This window comes from Antedon mediterranea, chromosome 3, assembly GCF_964355755.1.
Source record: "Antedon mediterranea chromosome 3, ecAntMedi1.1, whole genome shotgun sequence".
Classification (NCBI taxonomy): Eukaryota; Metazoa; Echinodermata; class Crinoidea; order Comatulida; family Antedonidae; genus Antedon; species Antedon mediterranea.
This window is the reverse complement of record NC_092672.1, coordinates 23,847,160-23,860,423: the sequence shown is the minus strand read 5'-3', so window position 1 is coordinate 23,860,423 and position 13,264 is coordinate 23,847,160. Positions and strand designations below refer to the sequence as shown.

The window sequence follows — 13,264 nt, the reverse complement described above, 5'->3', positions numbered from 1 at the left end:
CTGACTTCTTTCTGCCTAATTTCTTTCTTTGTCATGTAGTTAGTATGTAACAGGAGAAAATGTTTACATGCAAACTTTTTCAACCCCACTTTGGTTTTACCAAAAAAAAACTAGCTTTGAAGACTGTGACTAAATTATGGTTTAACGTTTCAGAGTTTTTGATTGGCTCGTTGGATTCATCAATGGCTGTACCATGGCCAGGAGTTGGCAGTCTTACATTGGTCTACTGGATGTCTACGGATTTGAAAGTTTTTCATTTAACAGTTTGGAGCAATTATGCATAAATTATGCAAATGAGAAGCTTCAGCAACATTTTGTGAACAACTTCCTCAAAGCAGAACAGGTATTCCAACACACTTATTTTCTATATATAGAGTATGCTAATATACAGTTGGTGCAACAGTGTTTTATTAGCACCATATAAGAGTGATAATAACAACAGTTCTTTTATTTAAAAAAAAAATGAAGAAAAATAATATGGCACTTCTTTTAGTTTATATCAAATGAATCTTGTAAAAAAAATATCAAAATACTAGTATAATTATAATATAATATAAAATAATTAAGATAACAACAATAATTAAAGTTTATGAGAATTATCATTCACTTTTTTTCTCTAACAGTGATAATGATGAACCTTTATAAACATAATTATACTGCTGATTAAACAGCCATGTTTATATTATTTTAGGATGACTGTCAATCTGAGGGAATTCCATGGAAATTTGAAGACTTTACTGACAATAAAACATGTCTTGATGTTATTGAAGGCAACATCAGTATATTTGCACTTATGAATCAAGTAAGTGTTGCTATTCTACAGCAAAATACAACAAATAATTTGTCATAGTTTTTCGGCAATTATGGTTGGAAAAGACCTGTATTCTGTAGTTTGTCTTTTTATTGAAAGATAAACTGCTGTAAAAAAAGATGTATTGAGAATTTGCCTTTCTCAATCGTAGTACAGTGAGTCGTAAAATAATAACTCCTTCGTATTTTGAATTTGACATTTTGAGAAACAGTGGTTTTTACCATACAGGCATAGTTTGTCTTACAAACCATAGTTTGTCTTACAAACCATAGTTTGTCTTTCCATAAAAATAAACTGTTGTTTGTAAGAAGATAAACAATGAACTTTTGAGCCTAGTTTACACTAGAAAACCTGGTGATGTACTTTTGCACCTCAAGCTTAACCCCAATTTAAAAATATTCACCTGCTGCACATCAGTGATGGTGAGTGACCTATGCCCAGTGATTTCAAGTTAGGTGCAAAAGTACAGTAGCACCACAACCAGTTGCAAACTACAAGTTGTTGTGCTTAGTGGAGACTGTCCATCTAAGATCACAATCATGTTATTATGTCATTTACTTTCTATGAACTAATTGCAAGTTTATCTTGTTTATAGCAATGCAAGTTAAACAGACATTCAGATCCAAGTTCATTTGGTGAGTTTCTTCATGACACTATCAGCAGTGCAAACTTATCTCGTGCACACATGTCAGTGACATCACCAGCTTTTGTTGTGCATCATTATGCAGAGAAAGTTACGTACCAAGTGGATGGTCTAATTGAAAAGAATAAGGTAATCTACTTAAAACTGAAAGCCAGTTTTACAGTATATTCACAAAAAAAGGGGATAGAAGGTCATAAATAGTTTCTCAAAGCATTACAATTATGGGATACTGCATCTGCTTTGTTTAAACTCATTTCTCATAATCTTATAACTGAAAATAAAAGCCACAGGAAAATGTATCAATGGCTGTTTGTAGCTATAGGTAATGCTCTATCACCTGTGTAAGAAGAGGATACACGACCTAAGTGGGAAAAGCTTTTGCTTTTGCTAAACTATTTTAGCTCATTTATTCAAAACAATTGTAGTGAGATCAAGGAGGAAGGACTAGACAATTTTACTATTAACTTTAGAATACAACATAGTGTATAGGAACAAATTAAAGGTTAGCCTGTCATTAATAATAAAAACAATGGTCAGCAGTCAAATAGTTTATAGTTGTTTTATACAATATTATTATATAGCTGAAGGCTCGGTGTCAAACTACAATGTTATCGCAGTTCAAAAGGTGATCTATTGTGTATCATTTGATGTTTTTAGGATGGTATTCCAGCAGAACTTGTACATTTGCTTAGAATGAGCAGCAAGAAGTTTGTGCAACAACTAGTTGATGCTGATGTTACCAGTTTACAGGTGATTGATCTTGTCATTAGTTTTTAAACATCGTAGTAACACCATACTAACATCAAACTAACACTGTAATAACACCATACTAACATCAAACTAACACTAGTAACACCAAACAAACACTGTAGTAACACCATACTAACACCATACTAAAACTATACTAACACCATTTTCTCTATTGTTCAAATCCATTGCTTTTTAAGTTCTGTCTTCATCAATGTTACATCATGAAACTTTTAAACAAAGAATAAATGTGTGATATTTATAATGCCTTTGCATCTTGTCAGTTATGTTAATAGTTTTGTTCAACCTAAAATATGTTAATTTTTTTTTTTTTTTTTCAGAATCCAAGTAAAACAAAAGGCAAAAAGACTACTTCTACAGTGGTATCAAAATTTAAGGTACAGAATCCTGAAAATTGAAACTCATACAAAACTTAATTTAGAATCTTGATGAATTTAGTATGGAACATCAATAAAAAAAATAGCTTCAAGACCGAGCTCTTGCTTTAGAATTTAGATAGGTTTTTTACTTTGTTGTTGTTTTTGCTTTCTTGACCCTTTTTTTTTCTTGAAATGGGGAGAAACAGGGAAACAAGGACTTTTATGGGTTATCCTCGGCATCCCTGTTTTTGTATATTGTTGATGTTTCATATTTTGTTTCCTGTATATTATATAGATTGTTTGTTATGATGCTGAAATAAATCAAATAAACATTTGCAAGATCACTCAAATTATTATTATTTCACAATTTTTTTTTTTTACTTCTATTGAAAATGTAACATAATATATATATATTTTATTTTTTGATTATCAGACATATTTCCTCAATTCATTTTGTATTTACTTACTTACATATTTTGGTTGATACCATTTAGTTTTTACATGTAATCTTTGTGGTAACAATCTAACAATTGTATCTTAGAATTCATTGGACAGTCTTATGGCTACTTTACATGAAACAACACCTCACTACATCCGCTGTATCAAACCAAGTCTTGAATGTCAACCAGACAACTTTGATAATCTTCATGTTATAAATCAACTACGTGCTTGCGGTGTTCTTGAAACAATTGAGATCAGTGCAACAGGCTTCCCTACCAGGTCAGCTTACAGCTATTGTTTTGTGTTCTTTTTATACTAATAATGCACCCATCTATGACTGGTTGATACCCTTGTTAAGTTAACTTGAAACAATTCAGATCAGTACAAGGCTTCTCTACCAGGTCAGCTTACAGCTATTTGTTTTCCTTTGATACGCTGATATTGAATAATTAAGCAAAAACCAAAATCGTTGTGCGTCGTAATTTGTATTTTATTGTATTTTTTACTATTACTAATCAAATAGCTTGCTCTAGGACTTACATATATATATATATATATACTGAAAGATGAGGGTCTATCAATTTGATCTCTAGTGCGTGTGCATACAACTGAGGGACTAGTGCTGTTCCGCCGTACCACACCGAGAGTGTTATTGCTATCCAATCTAGTTTGAACAATACCATGAAAGCCCCAGTGGTCTAATGGTTAGGATATTTGCATATCAAGCAGAAGGTTTCCGGGTTTGAATCTCAGTGAGGGCAATTTTTTCTCATTCTCACAGATTTCCTCATCTTTATTGTTTAATTAATTAAATTTTAGTATATCACCCGGCGATATAGAATTTATTCTGTGCCTGTGATGTTTATAATATATACTATATATATCCCTGTGGATACTGTACATTTTGAACACCTACTAACATACTTGCCAGTGTGTTGTTTGTTATACTTGATTCTGAACGATAATGACAATTTTCTTATAGAATGTTGTACAGTGATTTCTTTAAGAGGTATGAATTATTAATAAGGTCAAACTCAGAAGATATCAAAGATTTGGATACAAAAAGTAAATGTGCTGTTATTACGAATCTGGTTTTAGCTGAAGCAGACAAAGAAAATAAAATGAAAAGCTTTTTGTTTGGAAAAACAAAGATATTCCTAAGAGAGGAACAGGTACTTAAAAGTAGTTTAATAATAATTTAATTATTTTATATTTGCAGTAGAATAAATTAAATTTTAATTAGTTTAAGTGAATATTTTATGGCAAAGGAATCATTAGCAATTATTTGACTTTATACGGTCATTTTTCGCCAAGGTAAGGTGAACTAGGCAGTCTTATTACTTAGGCAAGGTAAGGTGAACTAGGCAGTCTTATTACTTAGGCAAGGTAAGGTGAACTAGGCAGTCTTATTACTTAGGCAAGGTAAGGTGAACTAGGCAGTCTTATTACTTGGGCAAGGTAAGGTGAACTAGGCAGTCTTATTACTTAGGCAAGGTAATGTGAACTAGGCAGTCTTATTACTTAGGCTAGCCGACCCAGCCAAGTCTACTTAAACTTTGCTACATATTTTAATATAACAGATGTAATATTTAGTTCCTTAGAAAAATATCATTCCCTCGGGGATTTCACCTCTAAGTAGGCAATATCTGTATAATATAAACCTTTGGAGTAGAGCTGAATGAGTGTCGTAAAATAAACCTTTATTTTTAAAAGTAGTGCTACAGGAATATTTTTGTAGTATAAGATAGGAAATTCACCATAATTGACTAAATATTTATGTAAAATTGAGGCATTTTTCTTTTTAAAAAAAGTATATAAATATAAAAAAGAAAAGAACAATTAATTTGACACAATTTAAAAAATACCATTTTATTAAAAATTATTACCCAGTTAAATGTGTGTAAGTCATTGAAAATCAGTAAGATTGCTATCTTATAACATTATTAAAAAGTTGTAGCACAAAATTATAATACTTTTAGCTTTTTGTTTTTAGCTTGTCAGTGTAAAAAGTAAGTAAGAATCTGCATCATTGTATATTTATTATATTCCGTTATTTTTCATTTAGTTGGATAAACTTGAAGTTGCAAGATTGAAGGAATTCAATTTAAGTGCTGGTGTAATACAGATGTGGTGGAGGAAGATCCTGGCAACCAAAAGTAAACAAGAGGCAGCTGTGGTCATCATTCAAGCAGGTATTGATTGTAATAGTGTTTTGACAAATATCTTGCAGGCATCATGCTGTTACCAAACCAAGCCACTAATTGTCACTAATTAGAATTGATATGTTGTAGGTTTTAGAGGCTGGAAGGTGAGAGAAGATGTAAAGAGACGACATGAGGCAGCACGTGTCATATAGTATGCTATGAGGCTGAGTCACTAATTATAATTGATATGTTGTAGGTTTTAGAGGCTGGAAGGTGAGAGAAGATGTAAAGAGACGACATGAGGCAGCACGTGTCATATAGTATGCTATGATGCTGAGTCACTAATTAGAATTGATATGTTGTAGGTTTTAGAGGCTGGAAGGTGAGAGAAGATGTAGAGAGACGACATGAGGCAGCACGTGTCATACAGTATGCTATGATGCTGAGTCACTAATTAGTAATTGATATGTTGTAGGTTTTAGAGGCTGGAAGGTGAGAGAAGATGTAAAGAGACAACATGAGGCAGCACGTGTCATACAGTATGCTATGATGCCGAGTCACTAATTAGTAATTGATATGTTGTAGGTTTTAGAGGCTGGAAGGTGAGGGGAGATGTAAAGAGACGACATGAGGCAGCACGTGTCATACAGTATGCTATGATTGGATATTCAATTCGTTTACACCAACGCAAGTTAGATGAACAATTAAATGAATTGAATTCAGACGAGGTAGGCCTTTACTTAAAACTCGCAATTTTCAATCTTCGCTGCACCAACAAACTTTACAATGTGAAGTATGTTCCTTCATCACTAACACATCCTCATTTACATGTACTTACTTTAATGATGTTAAATTAACACATCATCATATGTACTGTGTTATGAAACTAATAATGTTGAATAGAGTATATTTCATTTACTGAGAGATTGCCTGTGCTTGGTTCCGCCTCATTAAATGGTCAATCAGTTAATTTTCATGAAATATTCTCCGTATTCACATCATAAATATTCAGTTTATGATTTTTAATCTAATATTTTTTTTTCTTGATACAATTTAATACAATTTAACATATATTATTACCAGTTTGCTGATTCTGATGTGCAAGAATGCAATGATGAACAATCGCAACAAAACAATAGCATATTAACAGAAGGTATACTGTCAGCAGTATCACTGGATAATGAACCTCATGACAGTAACCTGTCAGTGATTAGTTCAAGCAATGTTAGCAAAGAAGTTGAAGATCAAGACAAGAGAGATAAGTTTACCAGTAAAGAAGTTGAAGATCAAGACAAGAGAGATAAGTTTACCAGTAAAGAAGTTGAAGATCAAGACAAGAGAGATAAGTTTACCAGTAAAGGAGTTGAAGATCAAGACAAGAGAGATAAGTTTACCAGTAAAGAAGTTGAAGATCAAGATAAGAGAGATAAGTTTACCGATAAGAGCATCAATGAAATTGAAGAACCAGAAAATGTAAATAACAATTCTAGAACACAAGTTCATGAAAATGGTAACCTGAACTGTAATAGTGGTATAAGTGAGGGAAATAGAATAGTAAACATTGAACTAAAGAAAGATGGGGATGAAATATCTCAAAAGAAGAGCTCAGATGAACAATGTAGTACACATAAACTAATAGTTAGTGAGCACCAGAATAGTATACTTGTTGAAGAGGAGCCTGTAAATCAAGGAACTACTACCATCATTAACAAGTTTGTGCAAGTTACAACAACTCCTGCAGTTGATATAGCTTTTGGTATTGTGTTACTTGGTTTGCTGTACCATGGTCCAGTTAGGCTATAATGCAGTTTATGTCTGGATTAAGTATGTTAATAACTACCACCAGTATCAAGGTTGTGTCAAATGCCGCAAATTGTTTACTGTATATGTTGAAAGAAAAATGAATATTGACACAATTCAATTTTTTACATGCGTATTCAAAATACAGTACAAACAATAGTACAATTACAAAACTTAAGATCCATTACACTGTAAGAATTCAGGGTCTTTGTGGAGCTCTTTCAGCTGGTGTTTACGCATGAGTAAATATGAAATTATCCAAATATTAATCTTTATTATAAACAAATCATGTAAAACTAACGATTTAATTTCAGTAAATAAAAATTATTCTCAGGAATATGATTTAATTTGCAAATTTAAACTTTGTGTTACTTTTTTTCTCTTATTTAAAAAAAACTTTCCAACCCCATTGGAAATACAGTAAGTCAAGATTGTATGTTCGTTCTGGCCGTTCTGTATTCGTCATTCCTATTTGCATGAAAACGTTACTATAGTACTAGACATTGTTATTATTAAATGGCCGCATTTTGACCATTTTATTTCTTGACATAATGGTTAAATATAACCAATAAAAATATTCTATCTTTATGATTATAACACACTTAAACGTAAGCTGATATGGAAACAACAAACTCATTGCACTCAGTTTCTTTCAGTCCCAAATGAATAGAACAAAACTGAAAGGAACTGAGCTTATGGCGACATTTTTTGTGTGCCTGTCAGTTCAGGTCAGTTACTCAGATTCTTGTCATTTCATCGAGAGTGAAATGTTTGAAGACTACACATTGTCATGCCATGTCAACTAAAAATCATTTCTAATGTTCCTTTTCCTTTGCCGATTTTCCTATATTTAATTAGCCAAGTACTATGACAGCAGTATAGTGTAATTTTATTGTATGCCAATCAAGACCATATAGTCCTATAGGGCTTGTTTACAAAAACATCAAATACAATTTAATGTCTCTGATGAGTTTTAATAAATAAAAGCGTTAAGTACATCTCAAGCTTTGGAAAACAGTTATTATAGCAATATAGTATTTCAAGGACTTTATCTATGCCAATCAAGAGAATGCAGTACATAATTTGCATAATCAGGTGGTGTATCAAAGTATGAACTATGTTCTTTTGGTAAATAGGTCAGATTTATATATAAATTATTAAGAAAAAAAATTATATCCACAAACAAAATAAAAGTTCTCAAATACAAATATTTAATGTTTATAGATATACTGTAGTGATACCTAGAAAAAAAGGTGCCATACCTGGGCAACCATTATTGAAAAATGACACACCGGGGGTAAAAAATAATTGCTGTTATACAGTAAATTATCCCATCTCCGCACCTTTTGTTCTGTTTAGCAAGTCTGTCAACTATCAAAAAAAGATGATATGGCCATCAATCAACATTTGTAAGTCTAATTACTACAAATTTACTACAAGGCTTCTGTGCAGGATGTCGAAAAAAGTTAGTCTGTCCTAAATTAAGTGCATACAAATCAATAGCCCAATCATCTATATATAAATTTACGTAAGGGCAAAATTCGGTAAATCTCGGTTTATTTCTAGAATTTTTACTCGATGGTATATAAAGTTGGTTCGTACTTTCGGTACTGATTTTAACCATCTGATGTAACCCTGTTTACTAATTAAATTGAGTTAGGTAATTAGTTATTGACGATTAAAACGAATTTAGGTTCAACGATTAGCCCCAAATAGGGGTGTTTTCCGATCGTGGTATACACTGTCTAATGGATGTCCATCTTGAAAAATACCCGCCACAAAAATACGAGGAGGCTTCGCATTTTCCTATCTCCTCCTACGATAATTGTTTTTAATAGCTGAAAACTGGTTGAACAGCTAGAGTACAGCATCATAATGTTGAAGACAGGCCGATTTTCTTTAAAAAATAATACTTTGATAGATTTAATATACGATTATACAAATGTATTGATTTGCGATGAATGGAACATTCCAATCTCTGTTTCACAAGTGTCTATTCCCTCAGGCGTCGTAAAGGCAAGTACAGTACTCTATACTCGAAATTCGATCCATTTTTGTTTTCAATCTGTGCTGCAGAGGTTGGATATAATTTTTTTTAAACGGATAATGAGCTAGCGTTTTCACTCGCCGTATATTATGTACAAATCTTTATTATTGCAGTTAAACCACCCACATCATCACCTTTCCCTCACTGGCATGAGTAGCGTTGTAAAACTAGTAGAGAATAGGCCTACGGTACATCACATGCCCTAAACGCAGAACAACTTTGGTGGGTAGGAACCAACTAAAGGCCTGTGCACACCGAACGCGAAGCAGCGAAGCGTCATGCGTCACGCGTCATTTGACGGATCGCTTTGGAAGTTGAATTGTCATGCGTCTATTAGTTTTTCTTGTCGGTTCCCACTAAACGCGTCACGATCTGCTGATTCGGCGCGATTGCTAGGGTGTTCCAGGTTGGATCTGCATACAATGAATAGTGTAAGTGAAACCAGGGAAGAGTTAAATTAAAATGTAATTTAACTCTTCCCTGGTTAAACCAATCACAGTGTTTGGTTTTGGTGGGAAAATGTTATCCTTTTCCAAAGCCTGAAATGTGCATGATTGTGTGTATATTAACAAGCAGTCAAACATCGTATCACAAGGACAGAAGAAGATGTATCCAATAGCAATACAGTCACAAGAATTAAAGCGTTTATTGTTGATTACACGTACATGTGATCTGCTGAGTATATTTATTAGTGGTGTTACAAATATCTTTTGCAGCGTCAGCCTACCAATCAACAGAGGTGCAATTATAATTACAGTCACATTGCAACAACATTTTATAACCATATAAAACATTTCATATAAACACGAACTGAGATCTCCATGGGTTGACCTACTATAGCATAGGTGTTTAGCACCTGTTTGGTCTTTCTGTGCCTCCTTTTATAATTGTTTTGTCTTCTTATGTTTATGGCAGAAATTGAATAAATAAATAAATAAAATAAACTATAGGCCTATATATTAATGAAAAGTTTTCACATTCATTTTCTAATTATTATTAAATATTATATTATTCATGACAAAACATACAGTTTTTTTCTCATTTGATTAAATGTAATAAATATCCCAAACTCATATTTACACTTTATATTATCTTATGACTTTTTTTTCACATAAATACACTTATTTAAATAGTGAATCATTGTTTTTAAAGGTATCATTAAATAATTAATCATTACACTGTATATTATCTTATGACTTTTTCACATAAATACACTTATTGAAATAGTGAATCATTAAATATCAACCAGATTTTCTTTTTTACTACTCCTGAATACTTTCGCAAAATAATATCAAAATAATAAATTTAAAAGGTATCATCCCAAAAAATAAAATGAAAATTGAAGAAATATTATTATTGTTAAAAGTGAATAACTAACCCTAAAGTGTTACTGTATACTGTATTACACACACAACGAAAATGTTTTAAATTATATTTTCAGGAAGACAATATATCTTGTCCAAAAAATGACACTAAACTTAAAGATGTATTGTCCCATAGAATCATGAAAAATGAAGATGATTAAAATCAAATTTGAATAGGCCATTTTGTAGTTTTAACAAAGTTAATCACTTACATAGAAAAAAACCCAACAAAACTTATGTTTTCACTTATAAAATGAAAAAAATTCCATTAGCTGGCAGCCAATTTGACTATTTTTTTAGTAATGGAGTGAGTGCAGAATCTGTTTGGGCTTTAGCCTATTCTCATTCCTGGTTATTTTTACATTGATGACCGAATAAATATTATTATTATTATTATTATTATAACAAAACATATACATATATTTCCATGTGTTCTCTATTGCTAAAAAAAGACATTCAGTTCAGTTTTCCTTCTATAACCACTTAATAAATACTAGTTACAGTCCAACTCCTCCTTAATCTCTTCCATTTTCTATTAAAAAAAATGAAACAAGTATTAAAAAATTGCTATAGTAAGGCATATTGCTCAAATCATTTTTTTCTGGCCAATGTATGTCACCAACTGACATACCCATTTGAAAAAAGTCTATACAAACCTGTATCAGTCTCATAATTGCCAGTCTTCGTGTTTGAGGAGCAATTGCTCTTAATTCCATGGCAATAATATACTGGCCGCTTAAACTAATAGCTTGGTCATTGGTGGAGTTTGTAACGCTGGTAATAGCCTGAAGGATCCCATTTATCAATGTTCATCTAATTGACCTAAAAAAAAAAAACAACAGTATTTATGTATTAATATTACTACTACTAGGCCTATCCTAGCCTTACAACACTAAATCAACTAAATATTAGGCCTATAAATATTAATTAATAATAATAAGTAGGCTAGGCCTAGCCTAGAGTAGTACTGTACTCATATTTAGTAGTAGGCTTAACCTAGGCTAGGCCTGGCCTAGCACATAGTAGACTAGTAGGGATTAGTAAGTATTATGTAGGCCTATAAGTACTACTTGGCATGGCCTAGCCTACTAGGGTATATGTAGCCTAGGCTAGGTAGGCCTAGCTAGGCCCTAGTATTGCCTAAACCTAGGTAGGCCTAGGCTAGAAATAGAAGGCTTGCCAACTCACTTTACAAATTGATCTCTGACGCGTTTTAGGCCTAGTTTTTCTGGCATTCTTCTACACAGATGTTTGTCTGAAATTATTGTCTTCATGCATTAATCCTTATGTTTCTGTCTGTGTATGACTTACTTCCCTTATCGTAAAGACAAGAAGGGTAAGTATTTCCATAAAGACCTCGCTCGTCAGCCACCATTTTTTTGCCGTCGGTGTCGTCGATGAGAGATATTCCTGACTTCTGATTGGTTGACGAACGCAAACCGCGCTCGCGACGCCTCAAAAAGTTGACCAAGGTTCAACTTTTGAAAATTCGCGTGCGAAGCCTTCGCTGCTGTCGTTTTCAACGCGTTGAAGTTGAAATTCGACTATCGTACACTGTTCGCTTGTATGTTCACACTGGAAGCGTCCGTCGCCTGCCGCGTGCGTCACTTTTTAACGCGAAATTCGCGGCTTCGCGTTTGGTGTGCACAGGCCTTTAAGTATGAATTGGCTCTAAGAAACAATTGAAAACCATTAGGCCTACTAATTAAGTTGAGTTAGATAATTTAATATTTATTGACGATTAAATCGAATTTATGATTTTCCCCGAATAGAGGTGGTTTTCACAAATTGTTTTACATTATATTATAAACATATACACGTCGTAGTGATGTATCGTTACATGTGCTGTACTATTTCAATCGACTAGGATGGTGATAGTTTCAACAAAGTATTACATCGCAATGTTTTACTGTGTGTAGTGGTATATTATTTGTAAAACATGAAAGCAATTAATATTTCGTTACTAAATGGATAAAGAATATATTTTAACATTGTTCCTCTTTGCACCCATCCTCTTCCCCATCCCTCAACCCTAATGTTACATACAAAACACAAATTAAGTTTGTTTAAATTTGACTTAAACAATTGGTCTTATTTTGTGACAAGTTTTTCTTTCGGAAGTAATAGGGTGCTAATTTTAGTTGAGTACATAAATCACAGTGTCTATTTATTCGTTCCTGTGAACGACATGTATTATTGTCCTGCGGTACGTACATTTGAAATCGCCAGTTTTTTAACGCTGAAATTATTATGTATTCGAGAACCATCTGTGGGCACGACCTAGATGGTAAGCGAGCGTACCATCTAGTTTACTAAATTCAGAAATAATGTAATAATAATCATTTATGTTTGCAAGATTGAAACCAATTTACCTTAACATTATATGAATTTACTTGTGACTCACATTGAGATTTAAAAGAAAATAGACAACAAAAATACAATACAAAACAAAATATATATTGTATATCATTTATTAAAATAGAATATGAAATATATTATGCAGTAACTAATTTGGCTTTAGTAAATGTATATATTCGATGTATTTAATGGTGATTAACACATAAACCACAAAATTGTACATTATATTTACCAGATAAGTTTACAATTTTAGTCATTTCAATAAAAAAGATTGAAAAAAGCTATGCCATGAGACATTTAAATCTTTGACTTTTAATGGTTTTAAATTTATGTAGCGCAATTATGAATGTTAACATTCAAGTATATTGCTAATTAATATACAGTGTGTTATTATTTACACATATTTCCCATGTAAAACTTTGGGTACACCACAAGCCAACCACTAACCATAGCCAACATAGCCGCACAAATTGCTAAGACTCATCTTGGACAATGTTCAAGTTCAAGTTCAAGTTCAAATTTATTGTCA

General features: G+C 32.5%; 1 protein-coding gene across 1 annotated transcript; it reads left to right on the top strand.

Moving 5' to 3' along the window:
* The first annotated feature begins 2,060 nt into the window (after positions 1 to 2,060).
* LOC140045052 (uncharacterized) lies at positions 2,061 to 8,135 on the top strand. Its single transcript, XM_072089781.1, has 8 exons — positions 2,061 to 2,204; positions 2,543 to 2,599; positions 3,123 to 3,301; positions 3,616 to 3,774; positions 4,005 to 4,194; positions 5,088 to 5,214; positions 5,752 to 5,894; positions 6,250 to 8,135. The coding sequence occupies exons 5-8, from the start codon at positions 4,006 to 4,008 to the stop codon at positions 6,967 to 6,969; spliced, it is 1,179 nt and encodes a 392-aa protein (XP_071945882.1). The 5' UTR covers positions 2,061 to 2,204; positions 2,543 to 2,599; positions 3,123 to 3,301; positions 3,616 to 3,774; position 4,005; the 3' UTR covers positions 6,970 to 8,135.
* The last annotated feature ends 5,129 nt before the right edge of the window (positions 8,136 to 13,264 follow it).